This window comes from Aspergillus brasiliensis, assembly GCF_001889945.1.
Source record: "Aspergillus brasiliensis CBS 101740 unplaced genomic scaffold ASPBRscaffold_2, whole genome shotgun sequence".
Lineage (NCBI taxonomy): Eukaryota > Fungi > Ascomycota > Eurotiomycetes > Eurotiales > Aspergillaceae > Aspergillus > Aspergillus brasiliensis.
In genome coordinates, this window is record NW_027137443.1 from 1,913,526 (window position 1) to 1,934,524 (window position 20,999).

Sequence of the window (20,999 nt, forward strand, 5' to 3'; positions counted from 1 at the left end):
AGGAGGTGCCGTCATTCTCTTCTCCCGTGCCCAATGAGACTGAGAGTCGCTAAGAGGGCCCGTCGTCTTCACACTTGATGGAATGGAAGATTGGAAGAAGAGTGCTTTTCTGTGCTCCATCTGACCCAGAGCCACAGAGTTGCTGGTCAGCCACACTGGTAATAAGTATGGTCAGGTAAGGTACCCGGACGACATTGTCATGTATTGTGGCCAATCAAATTAACGGACGGTCCGAAATACAGCACTCCACTGGGCGTAAATGCCAAGAATGTGTCTCAGAAAGGCAGCGCTAATCCGAAGATGATCAAAATTTGTTCCAGACTGGCTGGCAATGGCTGACCGAGATTGGCCCACCAAAATAGCAGCCGGTCGAGGATGGGGCATGATCCAACCAAATTGCCCGAGTGGATCAGGGCTGTTGTGGTTTCTGCTTTTCAGTCACTGAACTTGCTGGAAAGTCTGATTTTGAGGCGACCACTGCTGGCACGGTCACTGTGTGTGGCCCTGAAAAACCGTGCGGCTGAGAACGAGCATGGAGGGCCTGAACGAGATGGAAGGGGGAGGGGATTGAATACAATCAAGCAGAGGATTCAAGCTTCCTACATTCTAGATCGGCTGTCCCCGGTCATGCGAGGACCAATGACACCACAGACAGCGTATTACTACTGAATTGATTAATGCAATTTCAGACCGAAGCCTGCCTGTCAATCAGGCCTGATACGTACCTCCGGTACGTAAGTAAAGACGGGCCCATTGATCCCCAGAGGTATGGATTGATGGGCAACGGCCACTCCAACCTTGTCGGCGTCGTGTGTGTTCCAGACCCGCCTCCAACAAAACCCACTCAGGCCCTCTGCTTCTCCATCATCATTCATTTTCTTCCGTGGCCATCAGTTTCTTTATCTGGTTCGGTTTCACTCTCGTTTTCTTCCCTCATCTTCCGGTGGCATAGTCCCCTCGTTCTTTGTCTATCCCGTTCCCCCTCGTTTCTTCCGTTCTGCTCCCTCTCGATGCCGCCTCGTCTCTTCCGCCATCATGCATCCTAGCGCTCTTCAGCAGCGCGATGACCCCACGGAGCAATTCCTGAAGCTCATCTCGAATCCTTTCTCATCTGCCGTATGTACCTTTTTTTCCCGCCCATCCGCCACTTTCAGCATCCGACAGTCAGCTAAGACATTTTCATAGTTTCAAGTCAACGCCATCTGGGCTTCGTTAGCCACCTCCGCGGGCTTCTCCATCCTCCTAGCCCTATTGTTCTCCCTCTTCCGCCCTCGCCATTCGGTCGTCTATGCACCCAAGGTGAAACATGCCGATAATAAACACAGCCCGCCGCCGGTGGGCAGGGGCTTCTTCGCCTGGCTCAAGCCCGTTCTGCGGACCAAGGAGCCGGCGTTGGTCGATTGCATTGGCCTCGATGCGACCATGTTTATTCGCTTCACCAAGATGTGCCGGAATATCTTTATCTTCTTGAGCATCATCGGCTGCGGTCTCATGATCCCGCTCAATCTCACACAGAGCACGGGAGATACGGTGTCCCAGTATGGGGCCTTCTCGACGATGACCGTGCTTTACGTTACTTCCGACGCAATTTGGGGCCAGGTGATTTGCGCGTGGGCCTTCGATATAATCGTTGCTTTCTTCCTCTGGAGGAATTACAAGGGCGTGCTGGCGCTGCGGAGGAAGTATTTTGAGAGTCCCGAATATCAGCGCAGTCTCCATGCGCGAACCTTGATGGTGCGATGAAGCAATACATATAGACTTGAGATGCCCGTACTGACCTTTCTCGCTGGCAGATCACTGATATTCCTCCCGCAGCTCGAGGGGATGAAGGTGTTTTGCGTCTGACAGATGAGGTAAACCCGACCGCCGCCGTCCCGCGAGCCTCCATCGGCCGTAACGTCAAGGGACTGCCTCGTCTGATCAAGGAACACGACGAAACTGTGCGCGAACTCGAAAAAGTCCTGGCCAAGTACCTTAAACATCCAGATCGGCTTCCCCCGAAACGTCCGACTATGCGCCCTCCGCGAAAGGAAAGAGAGGAGCACCCTAACGGCCGCGTGGATGCCATTGATTATCTGACGGACAAGATCAAAAGACTGGAAGAAGAGATCAAGCATGTTCGATCATCGATTGACCGGCGCAACGCCATGCCCTTTGGTTTTGTCAGCTGGGATATGATTGAGCATGCCCACGCCGTTGCTTATACCGCGCGCAAGAAGCACCCGGAAGGGACAACAATCGTTCTGGCGCCCCGGCCCGATGATCTCATCTGGGAAAACCTGCCGTTGTCGAAGGCTGCGCGCAAGTGGAAGCGGTTTCTGAGTGCGATCTGGGTATCGGCTCTTACGCTGGTGTATGTCGTACCTAACGGCCTGATTGCGATCTTTTTGTCCAACTTGAACAACCTGGCCTCGGTCTGGCCGGCATTCAGGACGTCGATGGATAACAATCCTTACATCTGGGCTGCAGTCCAAGGTATCCTGTCCCCCGCGGTGACCTCCCTTGTTTACATTGTTTTACCAATCATCTTCCGTCGGTTGGCAATCCGGGCCGGCGATGTCACCAAGACCTCCCGAGAGCGCCATGTCCTCAACAAGCTCTACACATTCTTCGTCTTCAACAATTTGATCGTCTTCTCCTTGTTTTCTGCAGCGTGGACATTTGTGTCTGCCGTCATTGATGCGGAGCGCACCGATGAAAACGCCTGGCAAGCGATCAAGGATGGGAAGCTGTACACGAAGGTCGTGAACGCTCTGTGCCAGGTCTCGCCATTTTGGGTGACATATTTGCTGCAGCGTAATCTAGGAGCCACAATTGACCTCGTTCAGCTGGTCTCGGTCTTTTGGTTTTGGTTTTCCAAGACGTTTCTCTCGCCGACGCCTCGACAGGCTATCGAGTGGACAGCCCCGCCAGCTTTTGAATACGCAAGCTACTATAACTACTTCTTGTTTTACGCGACTGTGGCCCTCTGCTTCGCTACCTTGCAGCCGATTGTCCTCCCGGTTACTGCCTTGTACTTTGGCCTGGATGCGATGATGAAGAAGTACATGCTCTTGTATGTCTTCGTGACGAAAACGGAGTCTGGAGGCCAGTTCTGGCGGGTCTTGTTCAACCGCATGGTCTTTGCCGTGATCCTCTCCAATATTATCATCATCATCGTGGCTACCGCCAAGGGCACGTGGACTATGGTTTACTGCGTGATTCCTCCCCCGATCCTGATGCTGGCCTTCAAGTTTTACTGCATGAGAAAGTTCGATGACGATATCACATTCTACAATCGTGCGAACTTGACCGATGCTGAAGCCCTGGCGGTCAGCAAGCCGAACAAGAGGGCATCGGAGCGTCTCAACTCCAAGTTCGGCCACCCGGCTCTCTACAAGCCGCTGATCACGCCAATGGTGCACGCCAAGGCCGCGGAGGCCCTGAAGCGTATCTATCGCGGCCGTCTGGGAACTTTCGAAGGCGAAGGTGAATACTCCGACATCGCCATGGACGCCATGTCGTCTTCGCACCCGGGCAAGTCCATGATGGGCGATGCAGACACAGCAGCTCCGTTCGAAGTGGTTCCGGAGAACCATCTGGATTTCTCCTACTACAAGAACCGCCCGGACTTCCGGGACGAGTTTGGTGGAGGTATCTACGGCCGGCCCGACGATCTGATGACCGAACGCTCGCACACACCGGCCAGTGCGTTGGGAGAATGGTCGCCAACCTCCTCGCGGGCGTCATCTCCCGCTCCATCGTTGCCGTCGTCGCTGTCCGGCTTGAAGCCACATGACACGTACGACCCGACATTGAATGAACATATTCATCCGGCCTTCCGCGTCCCGGCCCCGATGAGCGGTGGATTCTACCAGCAGCAAAACGAGAGCGAAACGGAGCTGCTCCATCACGCGCAGGGCCCGGCGGCGAGCGAGACGGTGACGCCGCTGGATCGGTGGCGGACGAGGGGATATGGACCTGTAGACCAGGACGACCCCAGCTTCACCTCGTACGAACACTACCGGATGGCACGGTAGATGATCTTGATTTACAGCGATAACGATTGTGCATAGACATTGGGATCGGATTTGGGCGGAGTACGGAAAGACATGTGCCTACGACTTTTGATTAGACTTGCTGTACATAAATTGCATATAAACATATATCTGGATTTTCTTGAGATACACCTGCAGATTTAATATATATAGTTAGTCTGTGTTTCCTGCTGTCAGCTTAACTATGAGGAGTGGTTCGTGCACCCCCGCGGAAGCTGCAGGCGAATTACCCGATTTGGCAGAGTTATCCTCGCCAAGTCGGCCGGCGATCATCGAATCCCAGCAGTTTCCCCCCTGTTCGCCAGGGTTGTGTTCAAGCCTCATCGCCTCTGGTGATGCCACCGCCTGTCAATTCTCTTCTCCGCACCTGAAATCCCGACATTCGTTCGTTATCTACCTACCTTGCATCACACCACCGCTTTTCCTGCCTGCCCGCCCTGTCGCCGGATCTCCGGAGGCCACGCCGGGCCTGCCAGCATCCACAGTATATCTACAGGATCCTTCCTGCCAGCGCAGCAGCCTAATCCACCACATCATCTTTCATTAACCATTTCGGCCTCTTCGAGCGACATACCCTTCCTGAAAATATCACCTGCAGTCCGCAAGGACACTGCACCATCTCTGACCGCCACACCGATACCGATGCCAATAACCCATTACTCCAACAACCTACCTACCTAGTACGCTGCTTCAAACCTATCCGACTACGTACCATACACTTCAGCATACGGAGATCAAACCACCCCAATGATGGCGTGGTACTCTCTCCTCCCGCCTACCCTCTCCTACGTCGAAAGCTCGCTAGTGCACATCTTTGTCCGTTTCCCCTCCCCCTCCACTTCCCCGCTCGGGACCCTCCTGAAGAAGTAGAAAAGAATGCCATCCGACTAACTATCATTTTGCACGAGCAGATATTCCTCGGCTTCGTGACTATCTTCCCCTGGGCGGCGCTCCTCATCTTCGACGTATGTCTGTATACGGGGCGCATGTTGACGTTCGAGTTACCCGTCGTGGGGGGTCGAGCTCGCGGGAAGCAGCGGCCAAGGGCGCCGAGTTTGAATGAGCGGCCGGACGGACAGCCTCGGGTGCTGGTGGGGTTGAGTGGGAATACAAGTGGTGGCGGTGCTGGCGGTACTGGACGGGAGAAGAAAGAGGTGGAAGAGGTGACGAGGAGGGTGGTTGCTCAGGTGGAGGTTGATGGTGGTGGTGGTAGTCGTGGTTGGGATTGATATATACATGAAGTGGTTGTTATATTTGGGAAGAGAGTGAGGTATGATGGTATGGATAACCTCCTGGTGAGGGTACATACCATATCTCCTAGGACCCTTTGATGACTGATTTGGTGCATTCGTTGAGGCGTGCTTTTGAGTTTCTGTTCATGTGGCATTTTCAATACCCCTGTATATTTATTAGGTCGTTTTGCTTGCTCTGAAGTTCACTGGTTGGTTTCTTATCGAGCGGTTTGCTGAGATACCTACCTGCCTGTCTTGCTTAACTGATGATGGTTTACCTTGTGGTTCTTGTTCAGGGGTTGTATCCTGCGTGTCATGGTATTTCCTATTCAGCTCCTATCGGATAATAATGATTTGATATGGAATACAGCAACGTATATATGCCTAGAAAGACTATAAATAGGAAACTTGGAGCAGCAAATGGCTGCCTTGTGAATCTATAACTGGAGAGTGATGTTTCCTAGTGGCTAGAAACATCTCTCCTGCTTCATACAAAGTACTGATTGATAGAAGTGTTTGCTACATAGATCAAATGTTACCGATATTGGACTGTGCTGGCCACCCACCCTCTCTCGACAGCTGCTCTGCTGTTTTGTTATCGTTATTTGGTCTTATCTATCCTTGCATATTCTTTCTGCTCATGAGTACTCTGTTCAACATCCTAGATCAGATCATATCCAATCTCGATGCTGACATTGTCAGAAATACGGTAGAGTTCAACACAAGATACAGTGAGGACTTGAGACATACTTCTCTTCCACCACAGGATTGTCTTATAGACATTTATACTATAGAACTATCTGCCTAGTGTTATCTGCAATGTGGTGTACCACTCCAAGTACAACGTGAGTTATCGCCGGAATAGGGAACCTTTCCCCGCATCTACCAGCTATCTCCAACCATCTCCAACCATCCCATCTATCAAGCAGCTATCAACTGCCGCCGAATCGGAGATTCGAGCAATCGGCGATGGACGGGCATATCAACCAATCGCGGATCAGAGATACGCTGTATGCACTACATGCAGTTACTAGTATACTGATAACTGAGATGTACAAGAGCTAGACACCCCCCTCATTCAGTTGTCTTGGACAGTTCACACCGACTTCAACCATCATCAATATGGACATAACCGTCGTAGAAGATGGGATTCTCTATATCCAAAACAACCCAGTTATGATGGTTTTTCTTGTTATTGCACTGTGGTTATTCGGACTGTGGAATCGAGTACGTCTGCCTCTATTTACCTGATCACTGTTGACTAACAACCAAAATGCACAGCAATCATCGCCAGTCATCCCTAAAGATGAGAAGGAGAAAGAAGAAGATACCTACCCCCCAATCACCCCCCTCCCATCCTTCAACTGGGAGACCACAGAACCTATCAAATACCGTCCCTTCAAGCCAAAGTACCACCTCAGCATGGGTGAGTATTCCATTCCGTGCCCCAAACCACGCAGACAATCTCTCGACTAATAAGAGATACGCCACAGCCCTAACAACAACCGACATATCCCACCTAATCCCCATGGACAAAACCTACAAAGAGCGTCTCGCTCTCCGCCAAACCCTCCTCACCGAGTATCCCACCGTCGTCGTAGGCGTCACCCCAGCGGGCCAGAAACCAGCAAGTCCCGTGTACGCCGCCATCACCGAACTCTACGAGTTCATCGTAGGCGTCTACCTTCCCACCCGCTACCCAAGCATGTTCACACTTGAAACGACAACCCAATCCCAAGACGACAACAACAACACCAACGAAAAGAAGAGTAGCACCAAAACCCTTCACAACAAAATAACCAACACCCGAATCCCCCTCCCCCATCCCGGCTCCGGACGAGACATCCTCTCTACCCTGGGTACATTCGTCGACGAAGACTTTCTCGTCTTACTTCCTGACTCATCATCCCCTTCCCCTCAACAACCCAAAGATAATAACCAAGAAGAAGAAACGAAATATACCCTAGAAGCATACACCACCTTCTACCCAGCGGGCTTCGACACGCGCGAAAAGCTCGGCAAACGGCTCTCGACGATCCACGACCCCGTACCGGGGTATAAAGAGCGGCTGGAGAAAAGCATGGATCGGTTCTTTGCCAGATTGGAAGTAGGGAAAGTCGTGCAGCGCGTCAACTGGAGTATTAATACGCAGGGGACGGGGTTGTTTGCTGCGTTTGGGGGGTTGCATGGGCGTGAGGGGGAGAGGGAGAGGGAGGTAAGTGTGGAGGAGGTGGATGGGGATATGGTATGTCTTACATTAGTCCCCCCCTCCCGGCCCTATTTGTGTAATTTGTGTATATTGACTATGTGTAGACCCTTCTTCGTTGCGAGCGTCAGACCCTGCATCGGTTACCGAAGACCAAGGCGTTGGTGTTTACGTTCCATACGTATACGTACCCTATAAGGGAGATCAAGGAGGAAGGGCTCGGGGAGGAGTTGGCTTTGGCGATTGATGGCTTGAAGGAGGGGAGTGTGCCGGAGATTCATCGGTATAAGAGGGGTCCTGTGTGGGGGGAGGCGGTTAAGGCGTATTTGAGGGCGTAGTATATAGTAGTATTTGGTATCATGTCACGTTTTATTTTTGAGGGATATACTATATATCCCGATCTATATTTTAGAACCATCTCAGAATAGCGGAAGCTAAAGAGAGGCTACTGCAGTCTCTGCACAACCTTGATCAGATCGGCCGACACACCCATAGCAGTCACATCACCACCAGCACCAGCACCCTGCACAATAAGCGGGTTGCTTCCATACCGCTTAGTATAGAAGCTAATGATGTTATCACTGCCCTTCAACCCAGCAATGGCACTATCCTTATCGAAGCGCTGCAGTCCAACACGGACCTCCTTCTTCTCAACATCGACACTACCCACATATCTAACAACCTTACCCTCCTTCTCCGCACTCTCCTTAATCTCCGTCATCTGGCCATCGAACTCACCCAACCTGTCCATGAAAGTCTTAACACCCTCGGCAGAGCCATCCAGACTCCTCAACTCCTCGGGAATCAAGGACTCAACCGGGAACGCATCCGGAGCCTGCACCTCCAACCCAGCAATACGCGCCAGGATAGTCAGCTTCCGAGCAACATCCATACCGTTCAGATCATCTCTCGGATCCGGCTCAGTGTAACCCAACTCCTTGGCCTCAGCCACAACCTCACTCCACTTCTTTCCAGCAGCACCGGAGCCACCCACGGGCGCAAAGGTGTTGAACAAGAACGAAAGCGTACCGGAGAACACACCCTCGATGCGCGTCACCTCGTCGCCGGTGGCAACCAGATCCCGCAGCGTAGAGATAACAGGCAGACCAGCACCGACGGTACTCTCATGGTAGACGAGGGCGTTGCCCTGAGCAGCGGAGGCGAAGATGTCCTTCCAGAGGGACAGATCGGAGGAGAAACCCTTCTTGTTGGGGGTGACGATGGAGATGCCCTTGCGGAGGAAGACGGGGTAGGAGGCGGCGAGGGCGGGGTCGCTGGTGTTGTCGACGAGGATGGAGCGGCCGGGCGCGGAGGAGAGGTAGTTGGCGATTTCTTCAGCGGAGAGGGCGCCGGACTTGGTCAGGGAGGGGGTCGCGCTGGCGGTCTTCCACTCCGCGGCGGGGATGCTGGGGCTGTAGGAGGGGGTCGGAGAGAGGAGAGTCTGGGTGGAGCGGGCGAGGAGGATGAGCTTAGGGGCGTTGGGGAGGCGGGCGAGTTGGTTCAGGAAGGCAGTGCCGACGCCGCCGACGCCTGGGGTGGATTGTTAGTTATTTGAAGCTTTGCAGAGGTGAAGTTGTAGTCATGATGGTGGTGATTCTCGCAGTGCTGGGCTGGGTGCTACTGCGGCGCTGTCCGAGGAAGTTGGCGAACTTACCAATAACACCGAGGAAGACAGGAGCAGACATTGTCAATTGATTCAAGCGAGTAGAGTGCTAGATTTCGCAAAAAGAGACAATTGAGCGAAGCAGAAGGAGGAGCAAGAGGGGAAAGATGAGTCGGAGGGGTGCGCGGGGCCATCCCAGATAGGCTTAGTCATCGTCCTATATCGGACCCATCTCAGCTCCTAACTAGTTTCGTTTAGTTACTATCTTCAAGACTCCAGGATATAGCTACCCACTAGGTACATCCTACAATTTCCTACAATATACCACGCAATCAAGAGAAACCTACCATCATGTCCAATCCATCTCTATACGGACAACCACGAAATAAAAAATCAGCCCAATCCGAAGCCCCCTCGGCCTCCACCCTCGCCTTCACCAGCACCCTCTCCTCCCTAATCGCCAAAGACAGCACCGACTCGTCATCAACCCGCGGCACCGGCCGTCCACGACCATCCAAAGCTCCCAAATCCGACCTATTCAGCCGTCCCAACAAAGGCGCGCAGAAACGCGCCGCCGCTGATCTCCGCGACGATGACAACGCCGCTTTGCAGCAGACGCACCAGCGCACGCAGGACATCGGGGCCGTGGACGCCGCCACGCTGCACCGGTCCAAGCGGCGAATGGAGGAGAAGGTGCGGATGTACGAGGATATGTCTCGAGGGCTATATCTAGCAGGTGGGGAGAGTGATGATGATGATGAAGAGGGTGACGTTGGACCGGGGGATGCGTATCTGGCTAGGTTGCGGCGCAAGGAGAGGGAAGGGTTGGTTGATTTTGATCAGAAGTGGAGGAAGGAGGATCATGAAGATAACGAGATGGAGGAAGAAGATAATGATGATGGTGAGGACAACGATGATAATGCGTCGATTGTTTCCTACGAAGATGAACTGGGCCGGTCACGGCGCGGAACTCGAGCAGAGGCGGCGCGTGCGGCGGCGCTTAAAGCGGAGGAAGGGGAAGGACGGGGAGGAAATACAGAGCGGTGGCGTCCCGCGCGTCCGGATAATCTGATCTATGGGGCGACGGTGCAGGCGGAGGCGTTTAATCCAGATGCGGCGGTTGCTTCGCGGATGTCGGATCTCGCTGCGCGGAGGGATCGGTCGGCCACCCCACCAGAGGAGATGCATTACGATGCTGATGCGGAGGTGCGGAATCGGGGCACGGGATTCTATGCTTTCTCGAAGGATGAGAATGTGCGGAGACAGCAGATGGAAGAGTTGCTGAATGCGAGGGACGAAACGCAGCGGGAACGAGACGCCAGACGGGAAAGACGCGCGGAGCGTGAACGGCTGAGGGATGAACGCAGGAAGAAGGTCGATGAACTGAGGGCTAAACGACGCGCGGAGATGTTCCTCGCCGGTTTGGGAGACACGGGTCTACTGGCAGGGGGCAGTGGATAAAGATTGATGCTCCGTATTTGCATTTTCGGTGCTTGATTATGACTTGTGATACCCCATTGATGATATATTATGCTAATGAATTCATTTGGTTTTGATATTCAATGGTACATGCATCTCGTCCCTAGGGACGGAGGGTATCATTGCCTGGTAAGGCAGCTTTATGTGCAGTGAGGACGTAGACTGATCAGAAACAAAAGACCAAACAACAATCGTCACCATCTGGCTCATTTCATCGTAAATCGTAATTCATATGTCGTAATTGCTATATGTACTGGCGAACCAGGACTGTTTCCTGTTCCTTGCCGTAACTGATACAGAACATGCTAGATATCGTCGTAAACATTGTTTTCATAGTGTTATAGGTGGGCGAGTTCGGCGATAGTGTCCATGAAGCCTTGAGCATCTAAGCCCTATTAGCATGTAAGAATTCAAGAGGCAGCTGCTGTCATACCTGATTTATTTGTGAACTTCAATATATGCTCCCCTTTGGGTGTCCGAGGTGGATTATAACTTGGAAAGGTGAAAATGACCCGACGAAGGTCACGTAGTAGGATAGTTTTGGGGTCCGCGCGGCGAATCCAGCCTCTGGAGCCGATTTGTTCCGTTATGAAGGCAGTCCAAACAGGCATCCTATGTAAGCTGCCCAATTAGTAACGGTAGTCGGGGGGACTGCCATCTCTCTTACCGTTTCATCTCGCCCTTGTGGACTGATGCCTGCAGACGCACGGCTCCCGACACGTTGTCTCGGTACACGCGTAAGGCGTGCAGGAAGTCGTCATCGACGATTTGCCTACAACAGTCAGCCTCCATCAGCAGTATGCTATGACGGTCCCTTACCCTCCAAAATGCTCTTCCTCCTCGTCAAGTTCGTAATCGCGAATGCGTTCTACAGGCCGACCAGAGTCCTGCGACCGTAGCGCTAAGAATGTACAAAAAAAGATCACCATCTCTGCGGTATGTTAGCCTTGTGCATTATGGCTCCCTGTGTAGCAATTCAATTTGGCAACATACGCTCAATGGTGTTGAACTTGAGATTGGCCCACAGCACTAGTTCAGAGCCCCCGCGACGCCGTCGACAAATCTGCAAGCAGGAACCGATACGAACGATTTCTAGCAGATTCAAGGGAAGGCAAGAGTAATCACTGGTCCGAGAGGTACGCCGAGATTTGCACACAATCCGTACGCGGTGGTCATCTTCCCGTAGATAGAAGCAGACACGGAGATCCGAGTCACCACTAAAGGCACTAAAAGATAGTCAGCGTGATTTGACATCCAGCATTGGACGAGCTCACAGTTGAAATAGCTCCTCAAATCCTTCATCATGAAGCCACCCTTTCACATTCCCTTTCACCTCTCCGAGACATTTGGAGCTGGTTTAGTGTCAGCGATCTGTGGTACACAATTCAGACTGGCTAGTCTCACCTTTCACCCACGTAAGGGATTGGGGTCATCGGGTGCTCATCCAGAAATACTCGTCTGGCCCAGTGGTCACTGACAGCAGTTGAGTCTATTGACTGGCTAGTGGCGGTGGTGCTAGTAGTAGGAGAGTCCGGTGCTGAGGGCACAGAGGGTGGGATGTCTGAGAATGTGGCTGAAGATGTGGATATAGGCGACTGAGGTGAAGAATGAGAAGGCCGTGCACGCTCATACGACCTGCGTCCGCGAGGCCTACGCCCGGCGACCGGACTTCCTGGATCAGCATTGCTGCCATTGCTGCTGCTGCTGCTACTGCTGCTAGAGGAAGGCGAACTCAGTGACATAGAACCCAAACGCGGTGCAAGTCGGCTATCCTGATGGACTAGTAGCCCTTTGAGGTTGCTGCGAAGCGAAGCCATCAGACGGGTATCAGTCGGCTCACTACATTATTCTCGAAGTTAGTCGATCCGGGTCACAACAGTTAGTAGGAGATACTAGCCCACGCACCCCTTCATGATTTCACTCAAATCCCTCAGAAACGATTTGTACTTGGCCAACCGGGTGGATAAAGATTCCTGCGATTCCTCCATAAAATGAGCGCAGATCTCCATCCACAATTGCTTGTATGCCTCGCTAGGGTCGCCTCTCCGTGATTCTAAATCATCAAAGAAGTCCAACACGTCCTCGAGGGTATAATTCAAGCTAGCACGGACCAATTCCAGATCAGGATGGATAGCGGGTAGCCTGTAGCGGTAGGCTCGATTTCTGGCCATGCCCTCCAGGTTTTTGAGAAAGAGGCTGATCGAAAAGAGGTCGACGACGAGGCTGGTGATCTCCGTGTCATGCTCCGGCAGGAGATTACTGAAAGAGCGGAACCCTTCAGCTACAGCCTCCGCTGTCTTGTAGGAATCGTGCAAGGACATAGTGAAGGTCACCTAAGGTGTGCCATGCATATATAGAAAAGAGTTCCGTTCTTGAGCACCCCGGATGGTGACAAGGGTTACAGTACAATGGGTGTGTAGTAAGTGTGAAGTATGGGGAACAAGTAGCGGCGAGGAATAACAAGCGCAGACAAGCACGCAGACGGCCGTGGCGGGTCTTCAATTATATGGGAGACCAAAATTAAGGTGCATTAAATCAAGGGACCACGGGATAGGGCCAGACGGGAGCCGGGGAGGGGCAGGGAAAGACAACTCAGTAAAACTACAACGATGGGGTCAGAATGGGACGTCTTATCGGCGGGATCAGCCCTCGGGAGCATATTTAGACTGGAGTCTCACCAGGCAACGGAAGCAGACCGAAGGAGAGTCTGCAACTGGTCCAGCTCTGAGAAGTGAGAGGGCGAAAAGGTCCCATTTACCCTTGGACGCACACAAGGAGAAGTAAATTAGAGAAGAGGGTCGAGATCATTCGCACAAAAAAAGAATGAATGCAGAACAAGAATCATTCCGCAAGTGGGGCAGGGATCTCGTCGTCAATCGCCCGAAAGGGTAGCAGCAAATGCGGCTCTCTGACAGCCGGACAGTCCTGGCAATGGAGCCAGAGATGCCTCTCACCATCGTCTAACTACCTCGGGCCCGTTGACGTGTTCATGCGGCAGAGGAGGCAGGAGGCCAATAATGAGCGGTGGAAATGCATGGTGGGATTGAGCGGTGATGGCCAGGACGCTCAGAATGGCAGACGAGGTGCAACCCCGCGGCTTGTCACCAAGTCGACTTTTTGCTATGGCACTCTCAGCAAGTCAGTTATCAAATATTTGAGTCGCTGATAGAAAGAAAAATAAAAAGTAGAGACGAAAGGGAAAAGCACTTATGGCATACTGAGGAGAACATAACATCCAATAAGGCCACATTGGATGTAAATCATACGAGAGGCAGTCTGCCTGCCCCCCGATGACTCCGGGCTTACTTGCAGGGGTCGCATTCCAGCTGGAACTCCCCCAAAACTTTATTCGAGTTGTACAGACTGGCTCGGTCACGAGACTTCGCTATCCAGCAAGACGGACAACGCTTGTATAAGACAAGGTCTTATTCATCTCCTCCAACAACTTGGCGGGCTTGGTAGCGGGTGCTCAGCTCTTAGAATCAGATAAGCTTTCCCCTGTAGTATGGGCTATGATGCACAAAGCGTTATCCCATATTTTGAAGGTACCCATATTGTGCTACCCTAGACTTCAAAGCCGTGAACCGTCACACCATTCAACCCGACCCCAAAAGGGAAATACTCATGCTCAAGGGAGTCTACTTGAAGAAACTGGACTTTAGCCAGTCCAGCACAACGCCTTTGTTCGAAATCTAGCGTATCGCTAACGGTCGGGCTGTCAGACAGCACACACTGCTATGTGGAGCAAATCATGGCCGATAGAGTATATATAGTATATAAAAGTACAGTGGACCCCCGGCAAGTCCCCACGAGGCCCAAAGTATCTAGATTTGAACTAAGAAGGGGATTGTTAGGTTCAATGAGTAGATAATATCGAAGCAAACCATGCCCAGATACTACCAAATGAAACTCAAGGCACGAGGTGTGTTGTCTACGATACAGTTCAACAATAGTAGTTAGTGCAGCCACGTTGTGCCCGGCGAGACTCAGAGACCACATAGAGAGTAGAGACAAATAGGCACTAAGCAGTTCCAGCAGAATCCCAAGACCATTCAAGCTTGCTAACTTCCACTTCCGAGTTGCTTTTGCCCCCACATACTAAGCTAGCACTTTAGCCCAAGTCATAGTCACCACAACTTATAGGTGACCGAGAGCTTCCCCCGTATCCACTTGGAGTTCAAGGGGTAGTAACATACCGAGGTAGATATTGGAGCTCAGCATTTTTGGAACCAGTCGTTATCTTATCTTATCGCACAATTCGTCTCGCCGATAACGATGGTCTTTCTAAACTGCTTTGAACGAGGACAAGGTCAATTCAAACCAGAGAAAAGGGAAAAGGTATATAAGTACTTTGGCAGTCAAAGGAAGCCTTTCTATACGTGGGACTGCACGGCAGCCCAACCAAATAGCAACCATGTTGCCAAGACACGCTGTTTAAACTCATCGCGCACACACACTAGAAGGGTATAATAGGGGCCAGCGATGCGGTACTCACCTACGGGTTATTGGCAATCATCCATGCTAGCTACTGGTTTCCGCAAAGTACCACTATCAGGTAGGCATATACTTGAAACCTAATATACTTGATTAAATCGCATATAATCGTCGAATTTGCTACCACGTACAGTAGCTACAGTCAACAACTGCTAGATACTAGGACTCGGACTAGGACATAATTTGCGCGAGGGATATACTGCACAGTAGATGCAGACTCGACAAACTATCCTCGGGTGCAATCCGGACACACGCACCGCGTACCTTTGCCACCTATGAGTTGTACGAACGCTACAATGCACGGAAACTGTTTGATAGTTGCCTTGGGTAGGCATACATATGAGATGGATGTCAAGGTGCACTGGTTTCCTATCTATTCATCCATCCTTGACGAGCCAAGTAAGTGGCACGGCCATCCCAACCAATTCTGATCCAGGTAGACGTCTGCAATCGGGGTATGGGAGCACTACGGACTTGTCCAGCTACTATTTTGTACTGGGTGGCCACATCTTCCTGGTGTGGATCGACCATAACCTATAGAGACCTAAGGCACCAAGGCTGCAACCGGAGATATCGGAAGCCCGACGCGTCCAACACGTAAACAAGCTGTCGCCCCGCGTCACCCCAGGAGCTTGGGCCAACTTTTGCAAACAGAGCCTTTCCGCGGCCTCCAGAAGCTGAAAATAATGTGTTCTGCAACGCTATGAACACCACAACTGGGCCACCACTTCGTCATGATATCATACTAGGAAATAGGACGGCAGAAGGCGAATTTCACCAAAGGCCGAGGACAAGGATGTGGTTGATTAGGCTAGTATACAGCAGACATTGGTCGCCTAACATCACTTCTGCAGCTTCAATTCATATTTCACCATAGGTACTCGCAAGGTTCTCCCGTCGTTGTGAAACTCAGCGCCGGGCACCTCTTCAAGTCAAATTCGTCCCAAAGCCGCCAGTCCGTACAGTAAAAATTTCCCATCGAGAATCCTTCATAACAGAAAATCAAGAGTTACCGCCATCATCCCATACCAGAAGCCGTTGAGTAGATAAAGAGAAAATATAAGAAGCATCAATTACAAGGCAGACAATCAGCGGAATAAACGACACGAAAAACGCCAATCGGCCAGACACACAAGACCCACGAAGAGAGGGAAACCCTTAGGATGATTCCTCGTCCTCCTCAGCAGCCGCCTGTTCGGAGTCTGTTAGCATGGGCTGGCAAAGAGGCAGCAGTGTCAACTTACATTGTAGCTGGCCTTCTCGTCTTCGTAACGCTTCTTGTCAGCGGCAGCCTTCTCCTCGTAAGGACGACGATCAGCGTCTTTCAGAGCCTTCCACCTCTCACCAAGCATCTTGCCGACCTGGCCTGCACGAAGTTAGACACCTAGCTTTTCCAGTCCAGGTCCAAGAAGCGTGACTTACCGAAAGAGATGCCAGGGTTTTCCTCGCGAACCTTCTCACGGTTCTCATTGGCAAAGAACATGTAGGCAGAGAGACCACGCTTGGGGGCGTTGGGGTCTGAGCCACACATTAACAGACGTTCCGAAGATAGAGCGAGACATACATACCCTTCTTTCTGCGCTCAGGGCCACGGGCCTTGGTCTTGCGGGTGGTCTTCTCCTTGGGCATTTTGATTATTGAGCTCTATGCGATCGTTAGAACCTGGTAGTTGGCTTCGAGTGATGCAGAGAAAAATGATGCAGGAGTGAAGGTGGGAGTGGCCCAGTTGACACCCGACGAGAAAAATTGACAGCGACAACAACTTGATGATTCAAAGCTCAGGAAGTGATGCGACAGGGTGCGCAGTGCCAGTGGTGGCTAGAGGTGCGGATAACCCGTGGTTTGCGCGCGCCCAAACAAGAGGGATCGCGGTCGCAAGTCAAATGACACCAAGAGGAAAAAGGCGCGCAGGAGAGCAACTTACTCGATAATTGACTCAGAAAGAACGCGACGTTGTGGATTTGAAGGCTGCAAATTTAACCTGTGGGAGGATAAGACAGCTTGAGTCAGTTCACTGTAACTAGAAGTATATGATTGCTGTGGCAGAGGCGCGACGGCGAGGTCGCGCAAGCAGGATGTGAGAAAATCAAGGGAAACAGATGATCAGAAGAAGCTTATGAAAAGGAGATCAACTCTTTTTGAAGAGAAAAAAAAGATTGTGTTGGTGTTGTAGAGACAATGCTGAAGAGCGGAATGTTTATTAGGGAACCCACCAGTGCGGTATATGCAGTACTTTTTTGTATGGGAGAGAGAATTGTATGGGAGGAAGCGTAGTGAGAGTAGGTAGAGAGTGAATGAGAGAGGGAGAGGGGGAGAGCAGTAGTAGTAGGAAGAAGAGGGAGGGAAGACGGGAAGGCGGGCCATTACCTACCTGACCTCGCTCACACTTGGGAAGGGGGGAAGTGGGCAACACAGCAAGGGAAAGCGAGTAGGTCTGCTGGCTGCGACTGGCTGGCCGCCCGCGGGAGTATGGTCAGTATTGTATCATACCAGTCACGTACCGTTATCTACCTCGCTCCCGGCAGCGCTCGCTGGCCGCGTTCTGGATGACTCTGTCGTGCTGGGTCAATGAACGGCCTACAAGGTTGCAGAGCCTTTCCTTAGAAAGTCGAATGCCACTCAATGGTGTAATCCAGACTTCGTCTGTTAGACAAGATGGAGCTCTCTACCGAACATTGCGCTGATGGAGGTCCACTGTTAGTTGCCGTACTGAACTTTACCATACCACCCCAGTACACCATTTTGCGCCACTATTAGGTGGATAATTTGGCCTTGGGTAAAATACATGGCGGTATCATGAGGGGGTGTGGTGCTGGTAACCTGGAAAGTACCGGTCGTACCGTATGCTGTTACTCTTCACTGAGTCTAACTAGCGGTGCTAGTATCTACGGAGTCCTCCGTACTAGGTAGCACCTTTCTTTCTGTGCAGCACCTTCAGTGTACCTAATCCCGTGCGTGGTTAGTAGGCTCATATGTGCTACTCCGATTTATTATATATATCAGCAAGAGACTATTGGGACACAATGTGTATTTCATGTGTTTTGCTATCACGGAAAACGTTTGTCCTTTTTCCTTTCCTTTCCTTTTTTGTTATTATTATTATTTTTCTTGCATGGACACAACTTGTTTAATGCCGACGACCCAGCGTTCGGTACCGTGTACCTCGGAGTACTTGCGCGATATTTGAAGATGAATCCGTGCAGATAATTCTCCGCGCTCCCATACAGGCGGTTTATCCGGGTTATCTTAGACGATGCTGCGTCCTAGCAGACTTTAGTAAGATTGTTTCTGGCATACTCTAGGGCGTATGAGGCGAGTATCCTGTATCAGCTCCTGTCCGAGGTCCCGCTTCCCGTGTAGTTACGTGTGTTGAAAGGGGAAGGACTCGTCACTACATGGAAAGGCACATCCCTGGTCAGTGACTGTGAGATGTGTCTACTATACTACTACAGACAGAACCAGCAGTGGTATGATGTGGATACCTTACAGCTTCCCTTGCACAATAAAACTTTTATAGGCCCGAAGATGGGCTCGAGCGAGTTGCTGAGGCTAACCATGCCATTGCCGAGTGACACTAAGGAACGCTCTTCTCCTAGCATATCGACACTCCCCCAATGAAAACGGGGAACTGTGAGAGTGATGTAGCGATGAGAGCAGGAGTGTTACCAGATAGATTAATCAACACCATTAGTTCGGCCACTCTAGGGACATGTGCAGCCTACCTATCCGCATGGCGGGCTAGGAGCTAACTATTTAACTCACATTATTTCGGAGTAAGCAGTAATTGTTTGGTTACCGCTCCTACAAATGTACCAGTCACAAAGCAGGCCTGCTTCGAGATCACTCACTAATTCCATGCCAGGGTCAGAAAGTACGCCAATTCCAAGTTCACGGACTTCTTCAGTGGCTCACCCCGGGTTCCCCTGCACAGTGAACACCTTGACCTCAAAGCCCCCAAGAGTTTGGGCCCTACTTCCGTGAGTATTGGCTGTAGGTTCAAGTGTCCGTTATCAATAAGTAGTAGGCTGTGACCCAGCAACGACGATGGTTTTCCCCTTGAAAGATAGAGACAGGATACCACAAGTGTTGCGAGTTGCGACATGTTTGCTTGTTGACTATTGCTAGCCCCAAACATTAAAATAGACGATCGTAATGATCTATTGTAAAGGTTTGCATAGATTGGTCGCCCAAAGGGAGGTGGTGCTGATGCGACTTCGCAAATGCCACCACATTCCCGTCACTAACGACACCAGCAAAAACTTACCGGCAAAATACTGGATCCTGTAATGATCGGACGCAACCCTTCCCTCTGTTGATACCTGCCGATTACACTCGGTATTGTAAGCTGCACTGTATCCTTAATAATGGTGAGGGGGTCGTTGACGCTGTTAACTTGGTTCTCGGTGGAAACACCGGCTCCTGTTTGGTCTGGCAACCCTCCCCTCACGGAGCTCTCGTATGCTCACATGCTCTCTGCCTCGTCGGCGTTCGAAGGTAAACACAGATGGCATACATGCGTAAGCGCCGTTGCTGATTTCCGGCTGTCATTCCCCCTTTGTTTACTGCAAGGGTTGCAGCTTATTTCGGGCTGGCTTGATGACTTTTTCCGTTTGTTTCCCAAAATCCCAGACTCTGTCAGTAAGCTCTGTGGACACGGTATGACGAACGCTGTTTGCCTTTGCCCGGGTGGGCCATGATGTCACGTGGGTCGCACTACCTATCCTTCACCCCCCCGGCTGAGGAAATGATTGCAGTCGTGATTTTCAGATTTTCGGCCTACCATGGTGTTGTGCCGATTACTAAGCTTTCATGTATGTCTCCGCAATAACCATCGAAGGAAGGTGAGGATTTGATCAATCACAAACTCAATTAGATCCCTGAGAGTGAGGAAGACAGAATAAATATTTTCCATATAGCTCTATCATTTGATTCAAGGGTATACCTCCATAACGCCTTTCCAAGTAACTGCAGTATATCAACACACTACATTAATCATCAGATTCGTCAAGGACCAGAGCCGTAAGCCTCTCATCTTCAGCCCAGTTCACTCCACTACCGACAACCATCCCGCTTGCGATGTTTTTCATGGTCTCCCATTTAGCTTTGCTTTTCCTGCGATCCGCATCTACTTGGTCTAGCTGAGCCTTGAGCTCCGTATCTTCCAGATCCTCTCTCCATGATTCATCATCTTCGGTAAGGGCTAACAGCTCACGGACTAGCTCTTGGTTTTGCCGGTGGATCTGTGAATTTTCCACCTCCAGGCTTGAAAGCCTTCGAAGAGTTGCACTGTGTGCAGTATTTAAGTTTTCATGCGCTAGAGATAGCATGTCGCGACGATTAATGAGCCGTAGGAGAGCCCTGTATCTGATAAGTAAGGGAGAGATAACTGAAGTTCTCCAAAAATAGGAAAGACAGCAAATAAATGCAAAAGGTGTAATGGAATGAGCAGAATAAATGCAGAAGACGATTAGTAAACTTACTGTTCAGCTGGCGTTGACGCTTTCAGATGGACAGCCTTGAGGATGGGATCAGTCATAAGAACTGTTCCAACAGCTTTCCTCCTGACTGTATAAGTCGCCCTCGCTTCCAGAAGCTCACGCTCTGCGACGGCCAGTTGCTCTTCAGCATTGTCCCCAGATAGCAAATCCGTGTCTGTTTAAGGCATAATGATTAGATCTATTTTGAGTACAAATGATGGTTTGTTGCTCTAGCAACATGGACACCGACCTTGTTCTAGTAGCGCTTTCTCTAATTGCTGTTCCTGGATCTGCCGATAAAGCTGCAGGATCGAGGCCTCTTTGTCGGACAAAGCTACGTTATCGCGAGGGTCGTCGGTCGCGAGATCCAACAACGACACCTCACCTGGGTTCAGGTGAGGCAGGGGACGGACCTTTTCAGATGTCATAGAACGCGACCTCGTGGCAAGTCGGGGAAATGATCGTGTGATT

At 51.2% G+C, this 20,999-nt stretch overlaps 9 protein-coding genes across 9 annotated transcripts; 4 read left to right on the forward strand and 5 right to left on the reverse strand.

The window, feature by feature from the left end:
- Positions 1-1,035: 1,035 nt before the first annotated feature.
- Positions 1,036-4,019, forward strand: ASPBRDRAFT_26586 (putative DUF221 domain protein; the record flags this gene model as incomplete). The annotated part of the gene is made up of 3 exons (XM_067622283.1): positions 1,036-1,116; positions 1,186-1,734; positions 1,794-4,019. 3 exons carry the CDS (start codon positions 1,036-1,038, stop codon positions 4,017-4,019), a joined length of 2,856 nt encoding a protein of 951 aa, XP_067483327.1.
- Positions 4,020-4,350: 331 nt separating this feature from the next.
- ASPBRDRAFT_38462 (uncharacterized protein) lies at positions 4,351-5,697 on the forward strand. Its single transcript, XM_067623943.1, has 2 exons — positions 4,351-4,853; positions 4,949-5,697. The coding sequence occupies exons 1-2, from the start codon at positions 4,788-4,790 to the stop codon at positions 5,264-5,266; spliced, it is 384 nt and encodes a 127-aa protein (XP_067483328.1). The 5' UTR covers positions 4,351-4,787; the 3' UTR covers positions 5,267-5,697.
- A 694-nt stretch (positions 5,698-6,391) lies between these two features.
- Positions 6,392-7,813, forward strand: ASPBRDRAFT_51749 (heme-dependent oxidative N-demethylase family protein; the record flags this gene model as incomplete). Its single annotated transcript, XM_067626788.1, has 4 exons — positions 6,392-6,496; positions 6,551-6,695; positions 6,763-7,514; positions 7,583-7,813. The coding sequence occupies 4 exons, from the start codon at positions 6,392-6,394 to the stop codon at positions 7,811-7,813; spliced, it is 1,233 nt and encodes a 410-aa protein (XP_067483329.1).
- ASPBRDRAFT_38465 (homoserine dehydrogenase) lies at positions 7,780-9,221 on the reverse strand. The gene is made up of 2 exons (XM_067623944.1): positions 9,130-9,221; positions 7,780-9,005 (listed from the first exon to the last, which is right to left on the reverse strand). Exons 1-2 carry the CDS (start codon positions 9,158-9,160, stop codon positions 7,921-7,923), a joined length of 1,116 nt encoding a protein of 371 aa, XP_067483330.1. The 5' UTR covers positions 9,161-9,221; the 3' UTR covers positions 7,780-7,920.
- Positions 9,222-9,429: 208 nt separating this feature from the next.
- On the forward strand, positions 9,430-10,518 carry ASPBRDRAFT_88632 (CCDC174 family protein; the record flags this gene model as incomplete). The annotated part of the gene is made up of 1 exon (XM_067629517.1): positions 9,430-10,518. A coding segment is annotated over one exon (1,089 nt), but the record flags the coding sequence as incomplete, so codon positions are not given.
- Positions 10,519-10,717: 199 nt separating this feature from the next.
- ASPBRDRAFT_664210 (uncharacterized protein) lies at positions 10,718-12,878 on the reverse strand (the record flags this gene model as incomplete). Its single annotated transcript, XM_067628715.1, has 8 exons — positions 10,718-10,942; positions 10,991-11,178; positions 11,225-11,329; positions 11,377-11,488; positions 11,551-11,783; positions 11,832-11,909; positions 11,962-12,396; positions 12,463-12,878. The coding sequence occupies 8 exons, from the start codon at positions 12,876-12,878 to the stop codon at positions 10,896-10,898; spliced, it is 1,614 nt and encodes a 537-aa protein (XP_067483332.1). The 3' UTR covers positions 10,718-10,895.
- Positions 12,879-16,160: 3,282 nt separating this feature from the next.
- On the reverse strand, positions 16,161-17,004 carry nhp6 (high-mobility group nucleosome-binding protein). Its single transcript, XM_067623946.1, has 5 exons — positions 16,976-17,004; positions 16,620-16,695; positions 16,474-16,569; positions 16,296-16,417; positions 16,161-16,242 (listed from the first exon to the last, which is right to left on the reverse strand). Exons 2-5 carry the CDS (start codon positions 16,678-16,680, stop codon positions 16,210-16,212), a joined length of 312 nt encoding a protein of 103 aa, XP_067483333.1. The 5' UTR covers positions 16,681-16,695; positions 16,976-17,004; the 3' UTR covers positions 16,161-16,209.
- A 1,735-nt stretch (positions 17,005-18,739) lies between these two features.
- ASPBRDRAFT_392847 (uncharacterized protein) lies at positions 18,740-19,276 on the reverse strand. The gene is made up of 2 exons (XM_067624106.1): positions 18,964-19,276; positions 18,740-18,898 (listed from the first exon to the last, which is right to left on the reverse strand). The coding sequence occupies exons 1-2, from the start codon at positions 19,184-19,186 to the stop codon at positions 18,810-18,812; spliced, it is 312 nt and encodes a 103-aa protein (XP_067483334.1). The 5' UTR covers positions 19,187-19,276; the 3' UTR covers positions 18,740-18,809.
- Positions 19,277-20,039: 763 nt separating this feature from the next.
- ASPBRDRAFT_192259 (centromere protein H) lies at positions 20,040-20,956 on the reverse strand (the record flags this gene model as incomplete). The annotated part of the gene is made up of 3 exons (XM_067620458.1): positions 20,040-20,409; positions 20,532-20,703; positions 20,779-20,956. The coding sequence occupies 3 exons, from the start codon at positions 20,954-20,956 to the stop codon at positions 20,040-20,042; spliced, it is 720 nt and encodes a 239-aa protein (XP_067483335.1).
- Positions 20,957-20,999: the final 43 nt, after the last annotated feature.

Coding starts and splice junctions, on each gene's coding strand:
- ASPBRDRAFT_38465 (XM_067623944.1), bottom strand. CDS start 9,160: ATGTCTGCTCCTGTCTTCCTCGGTGTTATTG. Junction 9,006..9,129: donor TGTCTTCCTCGGTGTTATTG/GTAAGTTCGCCA, acceptor AATCCACCCCAG/GCGTCGGCGGCGTCGGCACT.
- ASPBRDRAFT_38462 (XM_067623943.1), top strand. CDS start 4,788: ATGGCGTGGTACTCTCTCCTCCCGCCTACCCTCTCCTACGTCGAAAGC. Junction 4,854..4,948: donor GCTCGCTAGTGCACATCTTT/GTCCGTTTCCCC, acceptor TTGCACGAGCAG/ATATTCCTCGGCTTCGTGAC.
- ASPBRDRAFT_392847 (XM_067624106.1), bottom strand. CDS start 19,186: ATGTTTGGGGCTAGCAATAGTCAACAAGCAAACATGTCGCAACTCGCA. Junction 18,899..18,963: donor ACTGTGCAGGGGAACCCGGG/GTGAGCCACTGA, acceptor GCATGGAATTAG/TGAGTGATCTCGAAGCAGGC.
- nhp6 (XM_067623946.1), bottom strand. CDS start 16,680: ATGCCCAAGGAGAAGACCACCCGCAAGACCAAGGCCCGTGGCCCTGAG. Junction 16,418..16,473: donor AAACCCTGGCATCTCTTTCG/GTAAGTCACGCT, acceptor AACTTCGTGCAG/GCCAGGTCGGCAAGATGCTT. Junction 16,243..16,295: donor ACGAGAAGGCCAGCTACAAT/GTAAGTTGACAC, acceptor GACTCCGAACAG/GCGGCTGCTGAGGAGGACGA.